This window comes from Scyliorhinus torazame, chromosome 8, assembly GCF_047496885.1.
Source record: "Scyliorhinus torazame isolate Kashiwa2021f chromosome 8, sScyTor2.1, whole genome shotgun sequence".
NCBI classification, from domain to species: Eukaryota; Metazoa; Chordata; class Chondrichthyes; order Carcharhiniformes; family Scyliorhinidae; genus Scyliorhinus; species Scyliorhinus torazame.
The window spans coordinates 104,473,094-104,499,225 of NC_092714.1; the positions used below are offsets into that span (position 1 = coordinate 104,473,094).

At 52.7% G+C, this 26,132-nt stretch overlaps 1 protein-coding gene across 15 annotated transcripts in view; it reads right to left on the minus strand.

Annotated features, from left to right (window-relative positions):
• The window catches only part of dmd (dystrophin), a 3,042,490-nt gene that overhangs the window by 1,557,418 nt on the left and 1,458,940 nt on the right, over positions 1 to 26,132 (minus strand). For all 15 annotated transcript variants that reach the window (XM_072513983.1, XM_072513987.1, XM_072513978.1 and 12 more), the window contains one exon: positions 7,782 to 7,952. In XM_072513983.1, the coding sequence (XP_072370084.1) occupies positions 7,782 to 7,952 (171 nt within the window). The remainder of the gene's footprint in view (positions 1 to 7,781; positions 7,953 to 26,132) is intronic.

Sequence of the window (26,132 nt, forward strand, 5' to 3'; positions counted from 1 at the left end):
TTGAGGCAGCAGCCAAGGGCTGGAGAGACACCACGGGTGGTGATTGTGTGTATGCACAAGTTTCAGGAGAAAGAAAAGATTTTGAGGTGGCCCAAGACAAGTCGGGACTACAGCTGGGAAGGAAATCAGGGACGTCATTTTCCGACCCCCCGCCGAAGTCTCCGGTACCGGAGATTGGGCGGGGGCGGGAATCGGGCCGCGCCGGTTGGCGGGACCCCCCGCTCAATTCTCCGGCCCGGATGGGCCGAAGTCCCGCCCAGAAATTGCCTGTCCCGCCGGCGTAAATCAAAGCTGGTATTTACCGGCGGGACCAGGCGGCGTGGGCGGGCTCCGGGGTCCTGGGGGGGGCGCGGGGCGATCTGACCCCGGGGCGTGCCCCCACGGTGGCCTGGCCCGAGATCGGGGCCCACCGATCCGCGGGCGGGCCTGTGCCATGGGGGCACTCTTTCCCTTCCGCCTCCGCCACGGCCTCCACCATGGCGGAGGCGGAAGAGACTCTCCCCACTGCGCGTGCGCGGGAAACTGTCAGCGGCCGCTGACGCTCCCGCGCATGCGCCGCATTTCCGCGCCAGCTGGCGGGGCAACAAACGCCATTTCCGCCAGCTGGCGGGGCAACAAACGCATTTCCGCCAGCAGGCGGGGCGGAAATCCCTCCGGCGCCGGCCTAGCCCCTCAATGTTGGGGCTCGGCCCCCAAAGATGCGGAGCATTCCGCACCTTTGGGCCGGCGCGATGCCCATCTGATTGGCGCCGTTTTTGGCACCAGTCGGCGGACATCGCGCCTTTGGGGGAGAATTTTGCCCCAGCTTCTGATCTATCAGGACATTGGTGCCGAATTGGCCAAGAGATGGGTGGGGATTAATTGAGCTAAGGGGCGGGATTCTCCACCAGTAGGATGTTCCCTATTGCCCGCAACCTGGGGGTTTCCCGACCGTGTGGGGCTGCCCCACAATGGGAAACGCCATTGACCGGCCGGCGTGACGGAGCATCCCGCTGGCGGGATGAGGCAGAAATGTGACGCGACAGGACGGAGCTTCCTGCCCAAGGCCTTTTTCGGCACAAGGTTTGTTTGGTGTGCTATACCCCACCAAACTTTGGGTAACTTTTGAGGGCCGGGAAAATTATTTATTTTTAAAAAATATATATTTATTCAAAGTTTCAACGATTTTCAACAAAACACTCCAACCATAAAAAAAAAGAATAAAGCACAAAACAAGCAAAAATTGTACATGAGATTTCCAACAAAATACCATAACCCCCATTTAACAAATAAACACGCCAGTAAGGAAAAAACGATCCACTCTAACGTAAACAAAACAGAAAAAAAAACTCCCCCCTCCCCCCTGCTGCTGTTGACCTCCACCTAACGTTCCGGAGAAAGTCTAGGAACGGTTGCCACCGCCTGGAGAACCCCTGAACTGACCCTCGCAAGGCAAACTTAATCCTTTCCAGCTTGATGAACCCTGTCATATCGTTAATCCAAGCTTCCACGCTTGGGGGTTTCGCATCCCTCCACATTGGAGGATCCTTCGCCGGGCTACCAGGGATGCAAAGGCCAGAACACCGGCCCCTTTCGGCTCCTGCACTCCCGGCTCGTCCGATACCACAAATAATGCTATCCCCCAGCTCGGCTTGACCCGGGGTATTAACCACTTTGGACATAGTCCTCGCAAAGCCCCTCCAGAACCCCTCCAGCACCGAGCACCTCACACACCTGGGGAAAATTATTTCTTGACACCGAAGAGGCAAATGACTTTGTCAAGGAGCACAGATTGGGGGAGGGCTGAGTAAGGGACTTTTGTACCATCTGTATTGTTTGAGAGATTTGTACCTTGCGCACCTTTTGTACCTTTTTGTATCTTGTGTACTGAATTGTACATTTTTGTACATTTTGTGCCCCCTGTAGAGGTTATGTTTGCGTTTACGTGAGTTCTTGGGGGCAATTCATAATTTATGTATAGGGGCTTCTTTGATGTTTTCTTTTCACTGATGTGGGTATGGGAAATGGAGGGAGGGGACATGGGGTGGGTCGAAGAGGGGATGTGACGATGCAAGTGTAATGGGGGGGGGGGGCAAGGCACAAATGGGGTCCTTCGTCTGGGTCTCCAGGTAGGATCACCAAGCTAGCAGGGGATGCTAGTGAACAGAAGCAGAGTGGGGTGGGGGCTACAGTGGTTAGCCCAAGTGACGGTGTGTGTGGGGAAACGGGGGTAGGGTTGGAAGGAGTTGGGGGGGGGGGAAGGGTAGGAATGAGTTGTGGGGGAGGGGGTGGGTTGGCAATACAGTTGCTATGTTGGTTGAGTTTGGGTGAGGCTGGAGGGCAGCCACTTTAGGTGGACTCAGTTTAGTGAGGGGATGGATGTTTGGGCAGGGTCCAGGCTGGGTGATGATGGCAGGTCTTAGTAGAAGGGGAGGGCAGAAACCCCTGGTGAGGATTGCAACTTGGAATATATGTTGGTTAAATGGTCCAATTAAATGGTCCCGGGTGTTCACGCACCTAATGAGTTTGAAGGTGGAGGTGATTTTCCTGTAGGAGACACATTTTAGGGTGAAGGTTCAGATACAGGGAAGGAAGGGTTGGGTGGGGCAAACGTTCCATTCAGGGGGGGTTTGTGAAATGAAATGAAAATGAAAATCGCTTATTGTCACAAGTAGACCTTCCAAAATGCATTACCTCACATTTGTCAGGAGTAAACTCCATCTGCCATCTCGCCACCCAAGTCTCCAAATGATCTGAATCCTGCTGTATCCTCTGACAGTCCTCATCGCTATCTGCAATTCAACCAACTTTTGTGTCGTCCGCAAACTTACTAATCAGACCAGTTACATTTTCCTCCAAATCATTTATATATACTACGAACAGCAATGGTCCCAGCACTGATCCCTGCGGAACACCACTAGTCACAGGTCTCCAATCAGAAAAGCACCCTTCCATTGCTGCTCTCTGCCTTCTATGACCTAGCCTGTTGATTGTCTAGCCAGCGACATCCATACTCCATGAACAAATATTTTTTTGAAATAGCAGAAACACTGAAGAGACTCAAAGTGAATTCTTCAGAGCTTGGCACACCTTGGTATGGTTGCAGGATAAGTGAAGAAACCTTCAACATTCTGTAAAAGTATAGGAGATCCTGGCTGGAGATACAAGTAGAACAGGAACTGTTCTATTCAAAGATATGAATTTAAAGTGTAAGATTTTACTTCTGTTGAGATTTTTGGCATAAAATTAAAGAGGTTACAAAATACAGTTTCAAATTTGTAGTTTTTTGTTTAAAACATGAGATCTCTTGTGGTGTATCTGTTACAGTTATCAACTGGGAGTTTAAACTTATTTTTAAAAGCATGGTGTCCACTGAGGTCGTAATGTTGTTCCTTTGAAGGGTATTTGCCAACATGGACTGGTTGGGGTGAATGAACTGTTTCTGTGTTGTAATTTATGTGTATTGCTGGGCACAATATATTGGAAAACTATAACCAGAGCCTCTGCTACTCCTTCCCTAGCTTGCCCTCAGGATCCTCAAATGTAAACAGTTAAGTCTGGATGATTTTTCGACCTTATGTTTGAGCAATTTCTTTACTCCTTTGCTTATTTAATTAATAATTTTCACTAACTTCCCTCATTCCGCTTTTGGCAATTCTACATCTGCTCTCTGAAAAATCAGGCAAAGTTTTCATTTAGTATCTATCTCATTTCTCAACTCGCCATGCCACGCTTATCTTTCTCGCCTCCTATTTGTCCTTTCTATTGTTTTCCAATCACCATTTTTGACTAGAGGTGTTCTGAAATTGCTAATTGGCAGTTTTAATTTCCACAGGTAACACACATACCAAAAGCATTCCAAATCTGTTCAGTGGCAACCAACTGTCATTTCAGAAATGCAAAATTGAAGCCGATCAATTACAAGTGTGTTGATTAAATCTACCTCGCCTTTGGTGCATAAGAAAAGCAAGGATTGCCACAGTTTGAAATCTAGTTGGAAAATAAATAATTACCTCTCCTTTCCACTGAATTTGTCAGACCACCATTATAATGGTGCACAGCATTATAATGGATTGGCTGTTCACAAAGCGGTAAAAATCGTGAATCAGCCCAATTTTAACCCTCACATGCCCGATGAGAACGGGACCTGCAAAGGGGTTAAAATACAGGCAGAATACGTACCTCCTCCTCAGAGACTTCCGGTGGCGGCTATGAAGGAGCAAGTTGCACATTTGGTGGCTCCCGCTCGGATCGGATTTTTGTACCTTTTCCCCCGATTTTCAACCAGACTTTAATTGTAAAACTGATGACAGAAGCAATTGTGTACTGAATTCCCACATTGGTGCATGGAGAGAAGGACTAGAAGTGCTCGTAAAGGTAGAAACAGAAAGACAGAGAAGGCTTGGGCTGAAGCTGCAGCAGGAAACAGCATGGCGGAGGACCGGACCTCTGGTTTGTCGACCCAGTAGTCTATGGAGCAGCAGATGCAAGTTATTCAGGAAGGCTTTGCTAAGCAGAAACGGGACTGCTTGGACCCGATAAAAGAGTCAATTGAGTGGCTGGAGCTTAGATTGGACGCCCAAGATCGGGCGATCCAGAAGGTAGAGAAGGCTCTGGCTGAGCAGGAGGAACATCAAACTGCGGTGGAGTTGGACGTGGGGATGCTGAGAGACCAGCAGAAGAAGGTCCTGGAGAAGGCGGAGGACCTAGAGAATAGGTTCCGCCGGCAGAACTTGAGAATCGTTGAGCTCCCGGAGGAGTCCGAAGGAGCGAACGCTGGGGCATACATCGCAGACATGTTTGAGAAGCTGCTGGGGGATGGGGCATTCTCCCGGCTCTTGGAGGTGGAAAGGGCTCACAGAGCACTCGAGAGGAAGCCGCGAATGTGAGACACCCCCCCCCCCGAGGGCACTGGTGGTGAGATTCCACAGGGAGGGCACTGGTGGTGAGATTCCACAGGTACTCGGATAAGGAGCGCATTCTACAGTGGGCCAAGCAGACGCGGAGCTGTAAGTGGGACAACAGTATCCTGCAGGTTTACCAAGACCTGAGTGTGGAGGTGGCCAGGAGAAGAGCAGGCTTCAACCAGGTTAGGTGGATCTTTTTTAAGAAAAAGGTGATGTTCGGACTGTTGTATCCGGGCCGGCTCTGGGTCACGCACGAGGAACAGCACTTTTATTTCTAGTTGCCTGAGGAGACGCTGGACTTCGCGAAAAGGATTGGTGGTGGATTGAGAACTTTTGAACTTTGCTACAACGTTCATGGTTTTCTTTTTTTCGTTTTTGTGTTCTTTTGAAAAAAGTTTCTCGTTCTTTGTTTTGTGGAAGCTGTCTGTAATGCCTTTTGCATTGATTTGGGACCAGCGGTAGAGCTGAGTGAGTTAAGGTTTTCATTTGCACTGTTGGGGGATGAAGGTGTGCTTGTTTAGATCTTGGTGTTTTTCTGTCGGGCAATTGTGTGGGGATTGTTTAATGTTGGAGTATGTTTGTATGAGCGGGGGGGGGGGGGGGGGGGGGGGGGGGGGGGCAGGGAACAATAGGTGGGAGACTATCCAGCCGCAGGGATGGTGCCTCCAAGCTAGCTGGGTGGGCGTGCTCACGGAAGCGCAGTGGGGGGGTGCATATGTTTGGTTTATTAAAGGGGTTGGATTACAGAGTGTTGTTACGAGGGGGGTGAGGGGAGGTAAATGTTCTGCTGACGAGGGAGGGACTTGGGCCAAGGGACAGAGAGGAGTTTGGGGGTGGAGGCTGCCTGGGGTGGGCCGGTGGAGGCGCGGAGCATGGGCTGGAGGCGGCCCCAACAAAATAGGATGGCTGATCGGCGAAGGGGTTGTCAATGAGCCCCCCAACTAGGCTGATCACCTGGAATGTTCGAGGGTTAAATGGGCCGGTCAAGAGGGCACGGGTGTTCGCGCATCTTAGGGGACTGAAGGCGGACGTGGTAATGTTGCAGGAGACGCACCTTAGAGTAACTGACCAGATTAGATTGAGGAAAGGCTGGGTCAGTCAGGTTTTTCATTCAGGACTAGACTCAAAGACGAGAGGGATTGCGATCCTGATCAATAAGCGGGTGGTGTTTGAGGCGGGTAGAATAGTCTCGGACATGGGAGGTCGGTACATTCTGGTCAGTGGGAAACTGGAGTGGGCGCAGGTGGTATTAGTAAATGTGTATGTGCCAAATTGGGATGATGTGGAGTATATAACGAGGATGCTGGGAAAGATACGGGACCTGGACTCGCACAGTTTGGTCATGGGAGGGGACTTCAACACAGTTATTGACCCTGGCTTGGACCGGTCAAGCTCAAAGACGGGCAGGGTGCCAGCAATGGCAAAGGAACTAAAAGGGTTCATGGAGCAGATGGGGGGAGTGGATCCCTGGAGATTTGGGCAGCCGAGGGTGAAGGAGTTTTCCTTCTACTCACACGTGCATAAAGTGTACTCCCGGATTGATTTCTTTATTTTGAGCAGGGCCTTACTGGCAGGAGTGGTGGACACGGGTACTCGGCGATCACAATCTCAGACCATGCTCTGCACTGGGTTGACCTGCAGGTTAGTAAAGACACTAACCAGCGCCCGCACTGGAGGTTAGATGGAATGAAATGGAATGGAAATTGCTTATTGTCTCAAGTAGGCTTCAAATGAAGTTACTGTGAAAAGCCCCTAGTCACCACATTTCGGCGCCTGTTCGGGGAGGCTGGTATGAGAATTGAACCGTGCTGCTGGCCTGACTTGGTCTGCTTTAAAAGCCAGCGATTTAGCCCAGTGTGCTAAACCAGTCCCTAAATTGAGAAGGCGGATCCTTCATGGATAACCTCAGCCGGTAGGGGAATTGAACCTGTGCTGTTGGTGTCGCCCTACATCACGAACCAGCCACCCAGCCACCTGAGCTAACTAGATGTGGGTCTTTTGGCAGACGAAGGGGTGTGCGAGCGGCTGAGGAAATGTATTCAGAACTACCTGCAGGTCAACGACACGGGGGAAATTTCAGCAGCGGTGGTCTGGGAAGCACTGAAGGCGGTGGTCAGAGGGGAGCTGATCTCGATACGGGCCCAGAGGGAGAAGGTGGACAGGGCAAAGACATGTGTGCTCCAGACCTGTTGAGAATTTCCAGCATTTTCTGTTCTTATTTCAGCTTTCTAGCATTTGCAGCATTTTGCTTTTGTGTTAGTTTATTTGATACCTTGCGAAAGACAGAGTAACTTTAAGAATGATGCTTTTGGATGGGAGTCAGCTAGGAAGCATGATTATAATATTAAAAGGTTGCTCCTACACCCATATTCTGATCTAATGAGGTACCATACTGAGAACATCACCTCACAATGTAAGCATTCATGTCTTTGACATCTTTCTTCCAAAAAACATCTGTGTTCAAAGACAACTGAGGCTAAAACACTTGCGTACTGTATTTCAGTACATCCCAACATTTTGAACAATGATAAAAGAAACCTTCTTGAATTAATAGTTGAGGAAACAGTCTGCTAAATGCCAAACATCTATTCAAACTTCTTAACTCCAGCTATTAGCCATGGGCTGGGAATTCCTCTTGGAAGTTTCCACTTAGGGGATTATCCGGCAATTATCTCCTTCACACTGTTCCTTTTGCACTTTGCCTCTGGAGCCGTTGGATGTGCTTTGCTTCTTCAGTTTCACACGGCTTGAGTCAGGAAGGCAAGGTGAGACAGACGCTTTACATTTTAAGCGCAGCTAAGTTGCTTTGGAGTGGCAATCCAACACCCAATTGCCTCTCTGAAGATGTTACGGGCCAATTATTATTTCCTCTGAAGAAAATAATATCATTCTTACCTTACTCCATGCAACCTCACTGTCCAAATTTGTAGGCATGCCTTCAACTGCTGATCTCCGTGTCAGCTCTGCATCCGTTGCTGCCAGCCATTCTGTTAAGGCATTCACCTCCTTCCTGAGTTTGCGAGAAAACTTCAGAGACTTCTCCAGCTCCTGCTTTCCTTCGGTTACCTGCACAAAAAATAAACAGTCACATTTTCACAATGACTTATTTAAAATCGTTGATCAACATACATGTAGGTTTGAGACATTGCCAGAAAGGAGATACTGAGCTTCCCAGTAGAGCCGGCTTCCACATTGCTGGAGGAGGTGCTGACGACAGGGGAACTGTAGAAGGGGGTAGTATCGGCGGTTTACGGGGCTATTTTGGAGGAGGAGAAGGCGCCGCTAGAAGGGAGCAAGGCAACGTGGGAGGAAGAATTGGGAGAGGGTATGGAGGGGGGGGTTCTGGTGTGATGTGCTCCGGAGGGTGAACGCCTCCACCTCGTGTGCCAGGTTGGGGCTGATACAGCTGAAGGTGTAGAGCGCACCTTACAAGGGCGAGGATGAGCCGGCACTTTGAGGGGGTAGAAGATGTATGTGGACGTTGTGGGAGGAGGGCCTGCAAACCACGTTCATATGTTTTGATCCTGTCAATAGCTGGAGGATTACTGGAAGGAGGTTTTTAGGATATCTCTAAAGTGAGGCACATGAAACTGGACCCGGGCCCTCGCGATGCCATATTCGGGGTGTCGGACCAGCCGGGGTTGGAAACGGGCGCGGAGGCGGATGTTGCAGCCTTCGCCTCGTTGATTGCCCGAAGGCGGATCCTGTTTGGGTGGAGATCAACCTCTCCACCCTGTGCCCTGGCGTGGTGGGGGGACATGCTGGAATTCTTGATGCTTGAAAAGGTTCAATTTGAACTGAGGGGAAGGATGGAGGGATTCTACAATTCATGGGTGTAGCGCACAAAGACTCACGAGAGACGAATAGAGATGAAATCGATGAGGCATTATTAAGCGTGACTTGTTCCCCGCAGTTCAGTAGCTGACTGGCCTGCGGGGGAGAACGCCAGGTTCTTATACTCCGCCTTCAGGGCGGAGCTAGAGGTCAACAGCCAACCAGGACCCGGGATCTGTCAGCCAATGACATCACGGCTTCACAGTCCCACATGACCCCTAATGCATACTACCACATTCACCCCTTGTTAAAAATGAACCCGGCGGGGTGGTGCTTCGTATGGTGGTAAGGGTTTACAAGGCTGGTCCTGGGAGGAAAACTTTTGCATGTACAGAGGGTTTTTTTTGTTTTGTTTTGAACTATTTACAGTAAAAGGGGGAAAAGGAAAACGTTCTTGTTACAGTCCACAATATAGTAGTGTTACATTGATGCCACAAGTCGGTCGGGCGGTCTGGTCGTCCTCGTCGATCGCCTCGGCCCCGGTGGTGGTGCTTGTTCCCGTGTTGTCGTCTCCGGGAGCCTTACGGTTTCTGCTTCCGCTTCACTTCTGGTCGGACCTGGGAGGACCACCGATCCCCCCGGGAAGGGGGCGCTCGCGGGGTGCGCCGGTGGCAGGGAGGGGGTGATTGGTGTCGGGGGGGGGTGTGTGTTGCCGGCGGGCGCCAGATCTCTCAGGGAGACCGTGTCCTGTCGGCCGTCGGGGTACTCCACGTAAGCGTACTGCGGGTTCGCGTGGAGGAGGCGAACCCTCTCGACCAACGGGTCCGACTTGTGCGCCCGCACATGTTTTCGGAGCAGGATGGGTCCTGGGACCGCCAGCCAGGTCGGCAGCGACGTTCCAGAGGAGGACTTCCTGGGGAAGACAAGGAGGCGCTCATGAGGCGTTTGGTTAGTGCTAGTACACAGTAGCGACCGGATGGAGTGGAGAGCGTCCGGGAGGACCTCCTGCCACCGTGAAACTGGGAGGTCCCTGGACCGTAGGGCCAGTAGGACGGTCTTCCAGACCGTGCCGGTCTCCCTCTCTACTTGCCCGTTCCCCCGGGGGTTGTAGCTAGTCGTCCTGCTCGAGGCTATACCGTTGCTGAGCAGGAACTGGCGCAGCTCGTCACTCATAAAGGAGGACCCCCTGTCGCTGTGGACGTATGCGGGGCAACCGAACAGTGTGAATATGGTGTTAAGGGCTTTAATGACTGTGGCCGCTGTCATGTCAGGGCAGGGGATGGCGAAGGGGAAACGGGAGTACTCGTCCACCACGTTCAGGAAGTATATGTTGCGGTCGGTGGAGGGGAGGGGCCCTTTGAAATCCAGACCAAGGCGTTCAAATGGACGGGAAGCCTTGATCAGGTGCGTACCATCCGGCCTGAAAAAGTGCGGTTTGCACTCTGCGCAGATGTGGCAGTTCCTTGTGACTGTACGGACCTCCTCCACAGAGTAGGGGAGGTTGCGGGACTTTATAAAGTGGTAGAACCGAGTGACCCCCGGGTGGCAGAGGTCCTCGTGGAGGGTTTGGAGGCGGTTAATTTGTGCGTTGGCACATGTGCCGCGGGATAGGGCGTCGGACGGCTCGTTCAGCTTTCCGGGACGGTACATGATCTCATAGTTGAAGGTGGAGAGCTCGATCCTCCACCTTAAGATCTTGTCGTTTTTAATTTTGCCCCGCTGTGCATTATCGAACATGAAGGCTACCGACCGTTGGTCCGTGAGGAGAGTGAATCTCCTGCCGGCCAGGTAATGCCTCCAATGTCGCACCGCTTCCACTATGGCTTGGGCTTCCTTTTCCACTGAGGAGTGGCGGATTTCTGAAGCGTGGAGGGTTCGGGAGAAAAAGGCCACGGGCCTGCCCGCTTGGTTAAGGGTGGCCGCTAGAGCTACATCGGAGGCGTCGCTCTCGACCTGGAAGGGGAGGGTCTCGTCGATGGCGCGCATCGTGGCCTTTGCGATATCCGCTTTGATGCGGCTGAAGGCCTGGCAAGCCTCTGTCGACAGGGGGAAGGTCGTAGTCTGTATTAGGGGGCGGGCCTTGTCTGCGTACTGGGGGACCCATTGGGCGTAATATGAAAAAAAACCCAGGCAGCGTTTTAGGGCTTTTGAGCAGTGCGGGAGGGGAAATTCCATGAGGGGGCGCATGCGTTCGGGGTCGGGGCCTATTATCCCATTGCGCACTACATATCCCAAGATGGCTAGCCGGTTTGTGCTAAACACGCACTTGTCCTCGTTGTATGTGAGGTTCAAAGCTTTAGCGGTCTGGAGGAATTTTTGGAGGTTGGCGTCGTGGTCCTGCTGATCGTGGCCGCAGATGGTCACGTTGTCGAGGTACGGGAACGTGGCCTGCAACCCGTGTTGATCAACCATTCGGTCCATCTCTCGTTGGAAGACCGAGACCCCGTTTGTGACGCCAAATGGGACCCTTAGGAAGTAGTATAATCGCCCGTCTGCCTCGAAGGCTGTGTACTTGCGGTCACTTGGGCGGATGGGGAGCTGATGGTAGGCGGACTTGAGGTCCACGGTGGAGAAGACCTTATATTGGGCAATCCGATTGACCATGTCGGATATGCAGGGGAGAGGGTACGCATCTAGTTGTGTGTACCTGTTGATGGTCTGGCTATAGTCTATGAACATCCTTTGCTTCTCCCCTGTCTTTACTACTACCACCTGTGCTCTCCAGGGACTGTTGCTGACCTGGATTATGCCTTCCTTCAGTAGCCGCTGGACTTCGGACCGAATGAATGTCCGGTCCTGGGCGCTGTACCGTCTGCTCCTAGTGGCGACGGGTTTGCAATCCGGGGTGAGGTTTGCAAACAAGGATGGGGGCTCAACCTTGAGGGTTGCGAGGCCGCAGATAGTGAGTGGGGGTATTGGGCCGCCGAATTGAAACGTTAGGCTCTGCAGGTTGCACTGGAAATCTAATCCCAGTAATGTGGGCGCGCAGAGTTGGGGAAGGACGTGGAGCCTGTAGTTTTTAAACTCCCTCCCTTGCACCGTTAGGGTCACTATGCAGAAGCCTTTAATCTGTACGAAGTGGGATCCTGCAGCTAGGGAAATCTTTTGCGCACTGGGACGGATGGTCAAAAAACAGCGTCTTACCGTGTAGGGGTGGATGAAGCTTTCCGTGCTCCCGGAGTCGACCAGGCATGGTGTCTCGTGCCCGTCTATCAGCACCGTTGTTGTCGTCGTCTGGAGCGTCCGGGGCCGTGCTTGGTCCAGCGTCATTGAGGCCAGACGTGATCGTAGTGTTTGAGCGTCTTCCTCGAACCCCGTGGAGCCGTCGACACTGGGGTCCGTTGTTGCCGTCCAAGATGGCGGCGGGGGTGAACAAAATGGCTGCCCCCATGCATCGCACATGGCTGGGGGGTCACAAGATGGCGGCGGGGGTGGACAAAATGGCCGTCCCCATGCATCGCACAGGTCTGGGGGATCCCAAGATGGCGGCGCCCCTCCTCCCCTCGTGGTGGCAGTGACCCAAAATGGCGGCACCTGCGGGTCGCACATGGGGCGCTGGGGGGGTTGGGGAGCGTCAGGAACGCGCAGATCGCCTTGTTCTCCGGGGACAGCGGTAGTCGGGACCCAAACTGGTTGCGCCTGCGGGTCGTACATGGGGCGCTGGACAGCGGTGGCCGGGACCCAAACTGGTTGCGCCTGCGGGTCGTACATGGGGCGCTGGGGGGGGGGCGGGTTGGGGAGCGTTAGAAGCATGCAGGAATCCTTGTTCGCCGGGGACCGCGGCGACCTCCCGGACCGGCACACAGCCGCGAAATGACCCTTTTTCCCGCAGCTCTTACAAGTCGCTGCGCGGGCCGGGCAGCGCTGCCGGGGGTGTTTCGCCTGGCCACAGAAATAGCAGCGGGCTCCCCCGGGACGACTTGGCGTCTGAACCGCGCAAGCCTGTGGGGAGTGGGGGGGGGGGGTTTGTCGCGACGGAGGTCCACGGAGCCCAAGGGGCTGCCGCGCGGTCGGGGCCGTAGGCGCGGGCGTTTCGCGCGGCCACATCTAGGGAGGCTGCAAGGGCCCGTGCCTCTGAGAGTCCTAGCGACTCTTTTTCTAAAAGTCTTTGGCGGATTTGGGAAGAGTTCATACCAGCCACAAAAGCATCACGCATCAACATGTCCGTGTGTTCCATCGCGTTTACCGGCGGGCAGCTGCAGGCCCGTCCCAAAATTAGTAGCGCGGCGTAGAAATCATCTATCGATTCTCCGGGACTTTGCCGTCTCGTTGCGAGTTGGTAGCGTGCGTAGATCTGGTTCACTGGGCGAACATAGATGCTTTTTAGTGCTGCGAACGCCGTCTGGTAATCCTCTGCGTCTTCGATGAGAGGGAAAATTTCCGGGCTTACCCTCGAGTGCAGGACCTGTAGTTTCTGGTCTTCTGTGACCCGGCCGGGGGCCGTTCTGAGGTAGGCCTCGAAACAAGTCTGCCAGTGTTTGAAAACTGCTGCTGAGTTCACTGCGTTGGGGCTGATCCTCAGGCATTCCGGGATGATCCTGAGCTCCATAGCTTTTTTAAGCACGATTAATAAATTGTAGCGCACAAAGACTCACGAGAGACGAATAGAGATGAAGTCGATGAGGCTTTATTAAGCGTGACTTGTTCCCCGCAGTTCAGTAGCTGACTGGCCTGCGGGGGAGAACTCCAGGTTCTTATACCCCGCCTTCAGGGCGGAGCTAGAGGTCAACAGCCAACCAGGACCCGGGATCTGTCAGCCAATGACATCACGGCTTCACAGTCCCACATGACCCCTAATTGGATCACATCGAACATTAGTGGGGTTGGGGGCTGGGAGCGTTGGGGGGAGGGGAGACTGTATGTGTTAATGGTGACTATGGGTGATTCCTCTTTGTCATTTGTTTATGTTAGCATGCGGGCTAATGTTTGGTGGGAGGATGGGATCGTTGTTATTGATATGGCTATTGACATTACATTCGTTACTGATTATTGTTTATTGTTGGGTGTAAATTTGGGAGAAAATGTGAAAAAGAAGAATAAAAAAATATTTCAAAAGAAAAACAATGTAAAGTGTCAAACCAGCCGTACGTTGTCCTCATTTGCAACTGGATAATCGTATGAGTTATAAATTAACGTTTCATTCAACTTAATTCCAGAGTCTTTCATATTGACATCATGGACTTGGCAAAAAAAGTTTTCATTTCAATTTGTTCACTTATTATCGCTCTTTTAAACAGATATTGTGAACATCTGAAGAGTTGCAGTTACTCATTCACATATTTCAGCAGCCACTAACAATCTAGTTCACCATAGTAAAATCAGTTTCTGACAAAGCAAACAAATATTTTTGTACTCAACATCTTTTACATCTCACAGGTGGATGTATGGGTTTACATGAGCTAGGACGCATTGCCACTAGACCTGTAAAGGTCATACAAAAAGACAACACTTGTCTAAATATTATTCTATCATTATGAAGTGCCTCGAGAGGTTGGTCAAGAGACACATCAACTCCACACTTCCAGAATGTCTTGATCCACTACAATTCGCATATCGCCACAACCGGTCCACAGCAGACATTATCTTCCTGGCCCTACACCCATCCCTGGAGCATCTCGACAACAAGGACTTTTAAGTCAGACTCCTATTCATTGACTACAGCTCCGCCTTCAACACCATAATCCCAATGTCAAAACTCCACAACCTAGGACTTGGCTCCTTCCTCTGCAACTGGATCCTCGACGTCCTGACCCATGGACCACTATCAGTCAGGATAAACAATACCTCCTCCATGATAGTCCTGAATACCGCGGCCCCGCAAGGCTGTGTACTTAGCCCCCTACTATACTCCCTATACACACACGACTATGTGGAACAATTTGGCTCCAGCTCTATCTACAGGTTTGCTGATGACACAACCGTAGTGGGTCGGATATTGAACAATGATGAGTCAGAGTACAGGAGGAAGATGGAGAACCTAGTGGCGTAGTGTAATGACAATAATCTCTCCCTCAATGTCAGCAAAATAAGGAGCTGGTCATTGACTTCAGGAAGCAAAGTATCGTACACACGGATCCTCAATTTCCATTCCCTCACCCGAGAGAATGGTGCCTATCTTTTTCATGACAAATCCAAATAAGATGAACCAAATCAACATTGGATCAGGAAACAAACTGTAGACATTTCGAAATCAGAATGTGTTACAGTTAAGATTCTAATTTTTGACTTTTCACCACAAATCTAAATGGTTCTTCAGGATAATTAGTGCTGTGTTTCTAAATTCATGACCATTTCTTTCTCTGTGCTCTACCTTCTGCTTCTTCTATCTCAGTTCGGCTTAAGAGATTAACTGTGCATCTGATACTGCCAACATGCAACTTTGTGCTTCCTGCAGGCAGCTAGCGCTAAATGAGCTGTACATTTCTGGAGGGGACCCCCTAAGTTCATGCGAGGTTAGCAACACCTATAGCTAATCAGCATCAGTTATAGGGAAGGTGTATATTCTGGTTGGAGCAGGTGCTGGAACTGTAAAAGTGTCTGAGCATGGTGCGATATGGAATAAAGTTGCACTTGACTCCTTGGTGAAGGAGGTATCCAGGAGGAGGAGAGATGCGGTATAACCTAAGAGGGGAAGGAGCTCCTCCGCCAACAGCACCCCCCGCCCCCCGATAGCAGACACACTTTGTGAAGATCGTGGAACCAATCATGGCAGTCTCTGCCGGGTGTCAGGCTACAATTACTTGAATACAGTATCACAAAAGGTTCAATGACCTTCCACAGTGAATATATCTTCAAATGTGACATTTCACCAATTACACATCTTGTCTGAAATGCAGCTCAATGCAGAGCTGTCCCATCACTCACTTATCGACATTCCCCAAAAAACATTCAGAATATCGGACTTCCGGTGGCGTGGGCGAGCAGGGCGGCCGCAACTACAAGAGCTCCCGCCGGTGGCCGTGATTCGCGGCAATTTCGGGGAAATCCCCGTGTCCTCACGCACTCCCCGACTATCGTCGGCCTTTGGGGTCGTCACGAGCAGCCAGCGAGGCCGGTTTAAAAACCGGCGAAGAACCCGCGCAGGTGTCGGGTGGCGGGGGCTGAGGCGCTGGGCCTGGCACGGCAGGTTAGAGCAGCGGGGGCGGAGCTACGAGGAGGCTGAGGCGGCAGGCCCGAGGCCAGGGCACTCTGTAGGGAGGGTGCTCCACGTCAGATGGCTCCCACCTAGGAAGAAGAAAGAAGGTTGAAGCCTGGTCCCAGGGGAGCTCTGGGTGAATGCAGAGGAGAAAGAAAGAAGGTTTAAGAAAGGTTGGTGAAAGTTTTTTTTTTTCTCTCCCCCTTTTTAAAAAACAAAGAATGTCAGATTGATGAAGGACAGGAGGGTGAAGGGGGAGGGAGGAGAAAAGAAAGAAGATAAAAAACAATAAGCTGCTAAAGGATGCGAAGAGCAGCGTCGAAGAAAGGAGGAAACGGGGGTTCGCTGCCGAAGGAGAAGACGAGCAAAAGTGTTGACAGGATGGCGGAAGCCGAACTGCAAGGCGGGGCCGCACTTACGGTGGAGAAGATGACCGAGGTGATGGCGGTGGAGCTGGAAAAACAGTTTGTGAGGCACATGGAGGCTTCAGGAAAGAGACGGTGGTCGTGTTGAGGTCGTTGGTGGAGGAGGCAATCGGCCCGATGAGGGTGGAGGTGGCAAAGGCATCAGCCGAGGTGAGAGAGCAGGGCGAGAAGATGAAGGAGGTGGAAGAGGCCGTAACACGACATAGCGACCAGGTCACCTCGATGGGGGACGAGCTGCGGAGGGTGGTGGAGGTTAACAGAGGACTCCGAGCAAAGCTGGAAGACTTGGAAAACCGCGCACGGCGGCACAATTTGAGAATTGTGGGCTTGCCTGAAGGGACAGAGGGCCCAAGGCCAATGCAATACTTCGCTAAGAAGTTGGCGGAGCTGATGGGGGAGGGTGAGAGCCCCACCCTGTACGAGCTAGACCGAGCTCATCGGTCAATAAGGCCGAAGCCCAAAGTGAACGAGCCGCCAAGGGCAGTAATTATCTGCTTCCATACGTTTTGCTAAAAGGAGAAGGTATTAAGCTGGGCGAAGCAGGAGCGTGAGGTGCTGTGGGATGGTACTGCGGTTCGGATCTACCAGGATTTGACGGTGGAGTTGGCAAAAAGACAAGCGGTGCTTGGGCGAGTGAAGGCGGCTGTGTACATGAAGGGGGTGCAATTTGGTGTGATGTACCCGACGAAGTTGAGAGTAACATATAACGCCAAAGACTTTTATTTTGAGACAGCGGAGGTGGCTGAGGCGTTGGAGCCTGGATAGCAGGCTTCAATGGGCCTATGAGGCGAGCAAGAGGGGGTGGAGGGATGGAAGTTGGGGGATGTTTTTGTAGGGGGGGTTCTTGGGGGGGGGGGGGGAGGGGTTCGATGTTAACAATGGACAGGGGCATGTCAGGTTAATGGGGCAGGGCCCGGTGGAATGGTGATGGTGGATAAGAAAGGTGGGGGGGTGAGAGAACCCCAGTAAGGATAGTCACATGGAACGTGAGAGGGTTAGGAGGTCCGGTCAAGAGGTCAAGGGTGCTTGCACATCTTAAAAGTTTGAAAGTCGATGTAGCAATGCTGCAGGGACTTACTTGAGGGTGAAGGACCAGGTGAGACTTAAAAAGGGCTGGGTTAGCCAAATGTTTGACTCCGGATTTGATGGAAGGGCTCGAGGGGTAGCGGTGTTGGTCAGCAAAACGGTACGCTTCCAGATGGAGAAGGTGGTGGCAGATCAGGGGGGGGTAGATGTGTGATTGTGGCAGGGGTGCTGGAGGGGAGATTATTGGCGCTGTTAAGTGTATACGGTCCCAATTGGGACAACGTGGGATTCGCGAGGAAGATATTTGGGGCTATTCCCGACTTGGACACGCAGGAGCTGATTGTGGGTGGGGACTGGAACTTGGTGCAGGAGCCAAGGTTGGACAGATCACGGCCGTGCTCGCTGGTCCCATCAGGGGGGGCGAAGGCGCTGGCTGGGCTAATGGTGAAATGGGAGGGGTGGACCCTTGGAGGTTCCTGCACCCAAGGGAACGGGAGTATTCGTCTTTCTCAGCGGTCCATAAGGCATACTCGCGGATCGACTTTTTTGTGGTGGGGAAGGCTTTGCTGGCTGGAGTCAAAGGGTCAGAATACTCTGCAATTGCAGTGTCAGATCACGCTCCACATTGGGTGGATATGGAGCTGGAGAAGGAGGCAGCGCAGAGACCAGGGTGGAAACTGGATATGGGGCTTTTGGGGAACCAAGTGTTCTGTGAGAAAATTGAAAAGGTAATTAAGGAATATGTAGGTTTCAATTGTACGGGTGAGGTATCGAAGGCAGTCGTCTGGGAACTCTAAAGGCAGTGGTGAGGGGTGAGGTAATTTCATTTAAGGCCAGGGTGGAAAAAGAGGAGAGGTTGGAGCGGCAGAGTGTAATAGATGAGATGTTGGAGGTAGATAGGAGGTATGCAGAGGATGGGGACCCGGCAAAGCTGGAAAAGAGGAAGGAACTGCAGGCGAGCTTCGACCGACTGTCCACCAGGAAGGCGGTGCGCCAACTGAGACGAGCAAGGAGTGCAGTTTATGAACATGGAGATAAGGCGGGATTAGCAGGTCAGCTCCGGAGGGAGGCAGCGGCAAGGGAAATTCTTCAGGCGAAGGATAGGGCAGGGAAGTTGGTGGTAGCTCCAGTGCTGATTAACAAGGTTTGTGAGGAGTTTTATGAGAGGTTGTACAAGTCAGAGCCACCCGGGGGAGACCGTAAGATGCAGGAATTTCTAGATGGGTAGTGTAGCCACCTGGGTTGGCCAACTCCCGACGTAAAATGGAGAACAGCAAAGGCTGTAGGGAAATTCAGCCAACACAGGCAGAAACTAGCAGGTGCAGGTTTATTGTGTATTAAACTCTGCAAAAGCCCAGACAGCATCGATACAAGCAGCCATCTGCATAATAATGTAGCAGCCATCTACATACTAATGAGCGATCCCCGGGTACAATTGAAACATTTGGGATAAACAAAGCCAAGCCAGACCCCTCGGCGCCAGCAGGAGCCAACACAAAAGAGGTGAACTGACACCTCAAGACCGCCCATCGATCAGGGAACCGCTCCAGTATTGGAGAAATCGAACCAAGCGATTGGATCGAAGTCCAATCACTTGGAACCAGGTACAGGGTCCGCCTCGAAAGGCGGGAAGCCCCTGGGGACTATAAAATTAAGCCCCCAAGTTCAAATCATTCTTCTTGACCGGGTCACTCAGCAACGCGAACCAACCCTTGACAGTGACCGGTGCAGCTGCCGCCGATATCCAGTAAGTCTGAAGTCAATGCTCGCTTTGAGATAGGCGCTCCTAGCTACCAATCCATACCAACTTCGAATCCCGCAGACTCAGAACCCGAACGAAAGGCCATTTGTTCCACTGACCTGGTGGACCAGTCCGAAGCTAAGTATAGGCCTGTTAGTTGTAGAAGTAGCTTAGACGTAGAATTTGTGCATGAGTAGCGATTACTGTGTATAATAAATGTGCTTTGATTTGAATCTTACTAATTGGTGTATTGAGTTATTGATCATTACGTGAACTTGAACCTCCTGGCGGTATCATAAAGATACCTGGCGACTCAAGAGCAAAGGTTATAAAACAGAGCCAATCGAACCAAACAAAAGTTAGCAACAGTTGGAGTACCCGAGGCTAGGGGAGGGGGACAGGGCTACATTAGAAGGAGCAATAGTGGAGCAGGAGATAAAGGATGCGATTGGAAGGATGCAGTCGGGGAAGATGGCAGGGCCGGATGGGATTCCGGTGGAATATTATAAAAAATTTAAGGATAGGTTGGCACCCCTGATGGTGGGGATGTTTGAGGAGGCGATAGGGAAGGGGGTGTTGCCGCAAACCTTGGGGCAGGCATCGATTTCACTGTTGCTAAAAAAAGATAAGGATCCAACGGAGTGTGGGTCGTATAGGCCCATATCATTTCTGAATGTGGACGCAAAAGTGTTGGCGAAGGTACTGGCGGGTAGGCTGTAGGAGTGCCTCCCGAAGGTGATAAGGTAGGATCAGACGGGGTTCGTGAAAGGGAGGCAGCTGTTTTCGAACATTAGGAGGGTTTTGAACGTTGTTATGGCACTGGCGGAAGGGAAGGAAACAGGTAGTTGTGGCATTGGACGCCGAGAAGGCATTTAATCGGGTAGAATGGGGGTACCTGATGGCAGAGCTGGAGCGGTTTGGGATTGGCCCAAGGTTTGTGAATTGGGTAAAGCTATTATATAAGGAGCCGAAGGCGAGTGTCCGCACAAATAATATCAGTTTGAGATACTTTTCTCTCCACCGTGGGATGAGGCAGGGGTGTCCTATGTCCCCCCTGTTGTTTGCACTTGCGATTGAGCCGTTGGCCATCGCATTGAGAAGTTCGGGAGCATGGAAAGGAATAGTGCGGGGGGGGGGGATAGAGCATAGGCTGTCCTTATATGCCGACGACTTGCTGCTGTATGTGTCGGAACTGAGTGAGTCGATAGGAGGAATACTGGAGCTACTGCGGGTATTTGGGTCTTTCTTGGGGTACAAGCTGAACCTGGACAAGCATGAGTATTTTTGTGGTGTCTCGGCCGGGAGTGGGGGGGCTGCCATTCCGTAGAGCAGGGACTCATTTTAGGTATCTGGGGGTGCAGGTTGCCCAGGAGTGGGGGAGGCTTCACAGGCACAACATCACTAGTTTGGTGGGGAGAGTGAAAGCCGATCTGGCAAGGTGGGACGGCCTTCCTCTGTCACTGGCGGGTCAGGTACAGGCAGTTAAAATGAACGTGTTGCCGCAATTTCTGTTTATTTTTCAATGCCTACCGATTTTCCTGCCAAAGTCTTTTTTCAGAGATTGAGGGAAGGATTACCTCATTCATATGGGGAGGGAAGGTGGCCAGAGTGAGAAAGGTGCTGCTACAGAGGGGAAGGCAGGCAGGGGATTTGGGTCTCCCGAACCTGTTGTACTACTACTGGGCGGTTAATGTGGAGAAGTTGCGGAGCTGGGTCAGAGGGGTTGATTCTAAGTGGGTCAGAATGGAGGAGAGTCATTCCGGTTGCGGCTATGCGGAGCTAAGTTGCACATCCGGCGGCTCCCGCAAAAATGAACTTTTGGGCTCTTTTCAGGGCCCCCAAAGACACTTTTTCGACGTTTCCTCGTGTGGGAAGGAGTCTATAACAGCTCCCCGTCAGTATATGGCTTCAACTAGGAGCGGGGTGACAAAAAAGGTGATGGTGGACCCGAAGAAGGTGCGAGGGAAGAAGGACAAAATGGCGGCGGGCAGAGACTAGGCAGCGTGGATGCAGTGGGCGGAGGAGCAGCAGGAGGGTATCCAGCGCTGCCTCAGAGAGATTAAAACGGACCTGCTAGAGCCGATGAAGGCTTCTATTGATAAGCTGCTGGAGACACAGACGGCCCAGGGGGTGGCGATCCGCGAGGCTCGACAAAAGATCTCTGACAATGAGGACGAGATCTTAGGCCTGGAGGTAAAGGTGGAGGCGCACGAGGCGCTCCACAAGAAATGGCAGGAGCGGTTCGAGGAGATGGAGAATCGGTCGAGGCGGAAGAATCTGCGGATTCTGGGCCTCCTGGAGGGGCTGGAGGGGCCGGACGTGGGGGCCTATGTGGTCACCATGTTGAACTTGCTGATGGGAGCGGGGTCCTTCCAGGGACCCCTGGAGCTGGAACAGGCCCATAGAGTGCTGGCGAGGAGGCCCAAGGCTAACGAGCCTCTGCGGGCGGTGCTGCTGCGGTTCCATCGGTTCGTCGATCGGGAGTGTGTGCTCAGGTGGGCCAAGAAGGAGAGGAGCAGCAGGTGGGAGAACGCGGAGGTTCGAATATACCAGGACTGGAGTGCGGAGGTGGCGAAGAGGAGGGCCGGGTACAATCGAGCGAAGGCGGTGCGGCACAGGAAGGGGGTGAGGTTTGGCATGTTGCAGCCGGCGCGACTGTGGGTTACCTATAAGGACCGGCACCATTACTTTGAGTCTCCGGAGGAGGCGTGGGCCTTTGTTCAGGCCGAGAAGTTGGACACAGATTGAGGGTCGGGATGGGCGATTGGGGACTGCGGTTGATATGTTATGTTTAATTGTTTTTTCGAGGGGGGGGGGCCTTTGTTTTGCTCTGGGTTTCTTTTTCTCTGTGTTTTTCTCTTTCGGGTCGGTGAGGGTGGCTGGGGCGGGTTGGGCACTGTTTTTGTTGGGTTGGTCGGGGGGGCTCTTGGAGGGGGGTCGGTAAACAGAACAGGGGGGTGGACGGCGGTTAGATGGGGCCCCGTGGGGGAGGGGGAGCCCAAGTCGGGGGTGAAAGGACCGGGCCTGTAAAAGGAGCTGTGTCAGAGGTGGCGGGGCCTGGGGGGAAATCAAGTTGCTGCTGCTATGGTCAAGGAGGAGCTGGAGCTTCCTGCGCTGAAGACTGGAGGGGGCGGGGCTGGGAAGCGAGGGTTGTTTCCCGCGCATAGGATGGAAGGGGGAGGGAGAGAGCCTGTGGATGGGGAATGGAAGAGGAGGGTGTGTCACACAATGGGAGGAGTCGAAGGAGAGGCGGAAGTGGCCGAGGTCAGCAGGAGTCAGCTGACTTGCGGAAGTGCAATGGGGGGAGTAAAACAGCTAGGATGGGTCCTAGCCGGGGGGGGGGGGGGGAGGGATCGAGTTGCTGCTGCTATGGTCAAGGAGGAGCTGGAGCGAGTGGGGTGGGGTCGAGACGGGGTTACGCCGCTGTGGGGAACGGGCTGGGTGTGGGGTGCAGGCATGTAGCTGGCCGAGGAGGGGGTCATGGCTAGTCGGCGGGGGAGGGGGGCGGGTAGCCCCCTGATCCGGCTGATCACCTGGAATGTAAGGGGACTGAATGGGCCGGTTAAGCGGGCCCGCGTGTTCGCGCACCTGAAGGGGCTCAAGGCGGATGTGGTTATGCTCCAGGAGACATACCTGAAGGTGCAGACCAGGTAAGATTGAGGAAAGGGTGGGTAGGTCAGGTGTTTCATTCAGGGCTGGATGCCAAAATTCGAGGGGTGGCGATCTTGGTGGGAATGAAGGTGTCATTCGAGGCGTCGAGCATTGTGGCAGACAATGGCGGTAGGTACGTAATGGTAAGTGGTAAGCTGCAGGGAGAGAGAGTTGTACTGGTCAATGTGTATGCCCTGAATTGGGACGATGCGGGTTTTATGCGGCGCATGTTGGGTCAGATCCCAGACTTGGAAGTGGGGGGCCTGATAATGGGGGGAGACTTTAACACAGTGCTGGATCCGGCACTGGATCGCTCCAGGTCTAGGACGGGTAAGAAGCCGGCGGTGGCTAGAGTGCTGAGGGGGTTTATGGGCCAGATGGGAGGGTTGAACCCTTGGAGATTTGCATGGCCGAGGGCTAGGGAATTTTCATTCTTCTCATATGTCCGTAAGGCTTATTCCTGAATCGACTTTTTTATTTTGAGCAGGACGCTGATAGCGAGAGTAGAGGATACCGAGTATTCGGCGATAGCCATTTCGGACCACGCCCCGCATTGGGTGGATTTAGAGCTGGGGGAGGAGAGGGACCAGCGCCCATCGTGGCGCTTGAAGGTGGGGCTGTTGGCGGACGAGGAGGTGAGCGAGCGGATCCGAGGAAGTATAGAGAGGTACCTGGAGGCCAACGATAACGGGGAGGTCCGAGTGGGGATGGTATGGGAAGCGCTGAAGGCTGTGGTTAGTGGAGAGCTGATCTCCATTAGGGCCCACAAGGAGAGGTGGGAGCGGGAGAAGAGGGAGAGGCTGGTGGGGGAGATGGTGAGGGTGGACAGGAGGTATGCGGAGGTGCCCGAGGAAGGATTGTTGAGGAAGAGGCGCAGCCTCCAGGCCGAATTCGACCTGGTGACCACCAAGAAGGCGGAGGTAAAGTGGAGGAAGGCCCAGGGGGCGATTTACGAGTATGGGGAAAAGGCAAGCCGGATGCTGGCGCATCACCTTCGGAAGCGGGACGCAGCTAGGGAGATCGGGGGAATTAACGACAGGGGAGGGAGTGTGGTGCGGAGTGGGATGGCATCAATGGGGTCTTCAGGGACTTTTATGAGGAATTGTACCGGTCCGAGTCCCCATGGGAGGAGGGAGGGATGGGCCGCTTCCTGGACCACTTGAGGTTTCCGAAGGTGGAGGAGGGACTGGTGGCGGGATTGGGGGCCCCAATTGGGCTGGAGGAGCTGATCAAAGGGATAGGAAGCATGCAGGCGGGGAAGGCACATGGGCCGGACGGTTTCCCGGTCGAATTCTATAAAAAATATATGGACCTGTTGGGCCCGTTGCTAGTTAGGACCTTCAATGAGGCAAGGGAGGGGAGGGAGGGCTTTGCCCCCGATGATGTCCCAGGCACTGATCTCCTTGATCCTGAAACGGGACAAGGATCCCCTGCAGTGTGGGTCTTACAGACCAATTTTGTTGCTATATGGAGATGCCAAGGTGCTGGCGAAGGTCTTAGCCACGAGGATTGAGGATTGTGTGCCGCAGATCATCCATGAAGACCAGATGGGGTTCGTGAAGGGGAGGCAGTTGAACGCGAATGTGCGGAGGCTTTTGAACTTCATCATGATGCCGGCGAGGGAGGGGGAGGCGGAGATAGTGGTGGCGATGGACGCTGAGAAAGCCTTCGATAGGGTAGAGTGGGGATACCTGTGGGAGGTGCTGAAGAGGTTGGGTTTGGGGAGGGGTTTGTCAGGTGGGTTAGGCTGTTGTATGAGGTCCCGATGGCAAGTGTTGCCACAAACAGCAGGAGGTCCGAGTACTTTCGGTTGCACCGAGGGACGAGGCAGGGGTGTCCCCTGTCCCCCCTGCTCTTCGCACTGGCGATTGAACCCCTGGCTATGGCACTGAGGGAGTTGAGGAACTGGAGCGGGTTGGTGCGGGGTTAGGCAGGTTCTTGCGAGAGGGGAGCCGATGCTTGCATTATGTCTTATTTGCTTTTTGTACACTACGGTATAATGTTGCTGTTTTATATGCCAAATAAAATTGTTTATTTTTTTTTTAAAAACATGGTGCAGACAACGGGGAGGCAGCAGGACCAGCACGTCCCTCTTCCAGTACGTCACCCTGCTGCTGTGCCGGGTTGTGAAGGGCACAGCAGACCACCACAAAGTGGGAGACCTCTGGGGGGTGTACTTCACCATCACAGCAGTCCAGGCATCAGGACTGCATTTCGCGCAATCCGAAACACTGCTGAATGACAGTACATGTGGCAGCATGGGCCTGGTTATATCGAGTCTCCACATCAGTCTCTGGCATCCATACTAGCGTTATCAGCCAGGACCCCAAAGGGTACCCCTTAATCCCCCAAGAGCCAATCCATCATCCTGGGGTGGCCCTCAAAGATTCCAGAGATTTCAGAGTGTCCCGGGATGTAGCTGTCATGAACACTCCCTGGAAAGCATGCGCACACACACATGATCCAGAGGTGGTGGTCATACGAAAGTTGAACATTCAGGGAGTGGAACCCCTTCCTGTTAATGAAGAGCACTTCCTGCTGCCGAAGTCCCTGCTTGAACCCTGGAATGATCCAGTGGCCTAAATATTCAGGGTTGTACTGAGTTTCATGGCCACTGGGAGCGGGTCTCCTCCTCCTTCACGTAGCGCCACGAGGACATGGCACAGATGCCTCATCATCTCCTTGTTGAGGTGGAGTCTCCTGAGGCACATGCGGTGTGTCATTTCCTCGTATGACCAATGACACCTGTACACCTTGGGACATCGTCAGCGTCCCCCTCTAGGTCCGTCTTTGGCCTGTTGGGCGGATTGATCTGCAGGGTGTGCAGCGGTCACCTGCAGAAGAGGTGCTGCCTCCAGCCTGCGATGACGCTGCTACCTCCTTCTGTCATCTGGCAACCTGGGCTGCCACCAGCACCATGAGGGCAGCAGCTGCACTGTCAACAACACCATCAATTGTGGTGTATGTAAGGAATTGGATGAGGAGAGAGACTGACAATTAGTTAGGGCTTCCACCCCTTCCATACGTACTCCTGCAACTGTGCTCCCAAACAGATCCTACTTAAGTTTCACATGACAACTTTCAATGAGTGAAGACTTGTGCTCACTGATGCTCTGCAGACCTGAGCTCTAGTGTAATTTGAAGGGTCAATTCATTCAAATTTTCATTGGCAACTCTCAAGCACAAATCTCATGTAAAACAGAAATGAGGTACTGGTGGTGTTTGCAAATTAGAATGTAGCCTTTTAAAAAAACATCAGCCTGCAGATTGCAGCTGCAGGTTGAGAGAGCAGAAATAAGTAGCCAAGTGCTTGGTTAAGTCAATCAGGTAGCTGTAATGTGTGGTTCGTGTATGAATTAGTTCCATTGAAAAGTTTGGCACTGAGAGCCAAAAAATGAAAAAACCCACACAATTTCATTCAGACTGACCTGCAAACCTTGTTCAAGGAGATTCAGCAAAGGGAAGAGAGTGAGACAGTACAGCCCAATGGAAAT